Source organism: Entelurus aequoreus, linkage group LG21, assembly GCF_033978785.1.
Source record: "Entelurus aequoreus isolate RoL-2023_Sb linkage group LG21, RoL_Eaeq_v1.1, whole genome shotgun sequence".
Classification (NCBI taxonomy): domain Eukaryota; kingdom Metazoa; phylum Chordata; class Actinopteri; order Syngnathiformes; family Syngnathidae; genus Entelurus; species Entelurus aequoreus.
The window spans coordinates 5,731,830-5,735,938 of NC_084751.1; the positions used below are offsets into that span (position 1 = coordinate 5,731,830).

The window sequence follows — 4,109 nt, forward strand, 5'->3', positions numbered from 1 at the left end:
ACCGCGATGTTTCAGCCGGATATTTCCCGGGAAGTTTTAAATGTCACTTTATAAGTTAACCCGGCCGTATTGGCATGTGTTGCAATGTTAAGATGTCATCATTGATATATCAACTATCAGACTGCGTGGTCGCTAGTAGTGGCTTTCAGGAGGACTTTAAACATCTTGTTGACTAGTTGGAGAAAAGAACACACACACACACACACACACACTCACACACACACGCACACACACACGCACGCACGCAAACACATGCGCACACACACACACACACACAGAGAGGCGGGCGTATGTGTGGAAGGGGCGGGGCTGGCGATGAAGTCGCCCAGAAGGGCGTGTCTGTCGTAGAGCCAGGCGGGGAAGACACACACACACACAGACACACACACACACACACAGACACACACACACACTCACCCAGAGAGGTGGGCGTAAGTGTGGAGGGGGCGGGGCTGGCGATGAAGTCGCCCAGAAGGGCGTGTCTGTCGTAGAGCCAGGCGGGGAAGACACACACACACACACACACACAGACACACACACACACTCACCCAGAGAGGTGGGCGTAAGTGTGGAGGGGGCGGGGCTGGCGATGAAGTCGCCCAGAAGGGCGTGTCTGTCGTAGAGCCAGGCGGGGAAGACACACACACACACACACACACACACACACACACTCACCCAGAGAGGTGGGCATATGAGTGGAAGGGGCGGGGCTGGCGATGAAGTCGCCCAGAAGGGCGTGTCTGTCGTAGAGCCAGGCGGGGAAGACACACACACACACACACACACACACTCACCCAGAGAGGTGGGCATATGAGTGGAAGGGGCGGGGCTGGCGATGAAGTCGCCCAGAAGGGCGTGTCTGTCGTAGAGCCAGGCGGGGAAGACACACACACACACACACACACACACACACACACACACACACACTCACCCAGAGAGGTGGGCGTAAGTGTGGAGGGGGCGGGGCTGGCGATGAAGTCGCCCAGAAGGGCGTGTCTGTCGTAGAGCCAGGCGGGGAAGACACACACACACACACACACACACACACACACACTCACCCAGAGAGGTGGGCGTAAGTGTGGAGGGGGCGGGGCTGGCGATGAAGTCGCCCAGAAGGGCGTGTCTGTCGTAGAGCCAGGCGGGGAAGACACACACACACACACACACACACACTCACCCAGAGAGGTGGGCATATGAGTGGAAGGGGCGGGGCTGGCGATGAAGTCGCCCAGAAGGGCGTGTCTGTCGTAGAGCCAGGCGGGGAAGACACACACACACACACACACACACACACACACACACACACACACTCACCCAGAGAGGTGGGCGTAAGTGTGGAGGGGGCGGGGCTGGCGATGAAGTCGCCCAGAAGGGCGTGTCTGTCGTAGAGCCAGGCGGGGAAGACACACACACACACACACACACACACACACACACACACACACACACACACACACACACACACTCACCCAGAGAGGTGGGCGTAAGTGTGGAGGGGGCGGGGCTGGCGATGAAGTCGCCCAGAAGGGCGTGTCTGTCGTAGAGCCAGGCGGGGAAGACGGGACTGAGCTGACCAGGATTCTTCTTGCTGTGTTTTTCCCGCAGCATCTTCCTGGCGACCTCGGCCGACTGCGGACCAATCACAGGACAGGAGGAAAGAGGCTGGGCGGAGGGGGCGGAGTCAGATGTCACTTCTCACCATGGGAGCGCTGGACGCCGCCGTCACGTTGCCCAGCTTCTTCCTCAGCTCGTCCAGCTCCTGCATGGACATCTTGGAGACGGCGGGCGCGGCGGCGGTGGTCGTCATGGCGACGGCGCAGGCCTCCTCGCGCTCTCTGGCATAGTGCTGCAAACACTGGAGGGTCTGCGCCACAAGAGGACGCTTAGTGGGGCGCCACTACGTGGGGGCGTGGCCTACTCACCTCCTGGTCCTCACACAGTCTGGACAGCAGGTAGACCAGCGGGTCCAGGTAGCGCACGTTCTTGGACTTCAGCTCCTCGTACTTCTTCAGGAAGTCTTCTGGCGTCTTGGAGAACTCCGCCAGTTTCACCTGGGGAGAAAGCTCGCGGTGACGTCACGCTTCACCTGCGGTCACGTGCTCACCTTGGCGCTGTGGGCGGAGACTGTGGTGGTGACGTAAGGCGTCCTGTGCTTCTGCAGCCGCTCGATGTAACCTTCAGCGCCGTCGCCGCGTCGCACCTGAAGCAGCTTCAGAAGCTCGTTGACGTCGTGATGGATGCGGAACTCACTCATGGCGAACACAGACAAACTCTCACTTCAGCGACACACGCACCAGCAGACAAGCGTCTCTCTTTCCAACGTCAGCAACCTTCGAGAAGCTTCTTTCTTTCCAACGTCAGCAACCTTCGAGAAGCTTCTTTCTTTCAAACGTCAGCAACCTTCGAGAAGCTTCTATTCACCTCCATTGTGCTACTTTCAAGGCGCCTTTTTCCAACTCTTCTTCTACGCCTGAATGTGTGTGGACGACACTGCCGCCCAACTCTTCTTCTACGCCTGAATGTGTGTGGACGACACTGCCGCCCAACTCTTCTTCTGCGCCTAAATGTGTGTGGACGACACTGCCGCCGCAGGTGAAACGTTGTACTACAAGTCTGAACACGAAACTCCTTTGGCTCCATTTTCTACCACTTGTCCCTTCTTGGGGTCATTATTATTCAACATTTCAAGGACTACAAACACGTCGATCATTGACAACAAGTTCAGCAATATAAAAAACCCCATTTGACCCTCTCTGTGGAAAAGTCTTTCTGCTTCCCTCTAGCGGCGCATGCTGGTCATTGCACCTAGAAGCGCTCTTGTACTTGTCACGCACAGATAGATTCATGCGGTCTTTATGGGAACATCTGGATCCAACATCTGGATCAAACACCCAATATAATCTGGTGAAAGTGTCACAGGTCCGATCCTCACGAGGAGGAAGAAGATGTATTTATTAAATATGTCCAATTCATTGGAATGTTTCATTATTTCTTGTAGTCTGTATTTCAGGCCACGAGGCAGACATTATTATTATTATTATTTGTTATATTTATTATTCATTTTAGCTGCGGACCGTAAGTCTTTTATAATAATGATATCTTTTTAATATAGGCTCTTAATGAATCATTGATACATTTTTCTATGCAAAGTATATTTTGTGCATGTGCTGCGATTTTCCAAAAAAAAACTTGAATAATTGGAGTGTCTATGAATCACAAATGGATGGAAAATAATAAAAGAATATTCTTTTTAACATGGCTGTGCAGCACTTTGGAAACATTCTTGTTGTTTTATATAAATAAAGTGGAGTGGCTTGGATGTGTAATGACTTCTACTTTTCTACCTTTAAGGTACTCAAAGCGCTTTGACACTATTTCCACACACACATTCACACACTGATGGCCATGCAAGGCCCTAACCACCACCCATCAGGAGCAAGGGTGAAGTGTCTTGCTCAAGGACACAACGGATGTGACTAGGTTGGTAGAAGCTGGGGTTCAAACCAGGAACCCTCAGATTGCTGGCACGGCCACTCTCCCAACCGCTCACGCCGTCCCCCCAAACTGCCTCACAATCCATCCATTCCATTTTTTTCGTGGGGGTGCTGGAGCCTATCTCAGCTGCATTGGGCGGAAGGCGGGGTACACCCTGGACAAGTCACCACCTCATCACAGGGCCAACACAGATAGACAACATTCACACACTAGGACCAATTTAGTCTTGCCAATCAACCTATCCTCAGGTGCATGTCTTTGGAGGTGGGAGGGGCCTATCCCCAGGTGCATGTCTTTGGAGGTGGGAGGAAGGCGGAGTAGAACCCACGCAGGGAGAACATGCAAACTCCACACAGAAAGAATCCGAGGCCGGGATCGAACCCAGAACCTTCGTATTGTGAGGCAGACACACTAACCACAGTGACATAATAATATAATAAATAACTAAATAATAATAATATACAAACAATCATTCATAGATTTGTTTTGTTAATGTCACCGTTTAAGATTGTCAAGAAGCGATATGAGACGACTAGTGGAAGAAAAAGAGCAGTTTGACATCAATATGTCGCCATTACCGAGCTCGGCTGTGAGCTTTTGTTTTGAAAATCCAC

At 52.5% G+C, this 4,109-nt stretch overlaps 1 protein-coding gene across 1 annotated transcript; it reads right to left on the reverse strand.

Annotated features, from left to right (window-relative positions):
* Positions 1-1,173: 1,173 nt before the first annotated feature.
* LOC133638982 (gamma-tubulin complex component 2-like) lies at positions 1,174-2,905 on the reverse strand. Its single transcript, XM_062032035.1, has 4 exons — positions 2,105-2,905; positions 1,923-2,051; positions 1,700-1,864; positions 1,174-1,629 (listed from the first exon to the last, which is right to left on the reverse strand). Exons 1-4 carry the CDS (start codon positions 2,252-2,254, stop codon positions 1,174-1,176), a joined length of 900 nt encoding a protein of 299 aa, XP_061888019.1. The 5' UTR covers positions 2,255-2,905.
* Positions 2,906-4,109: the final 1,204 nt, after the last annotated feature.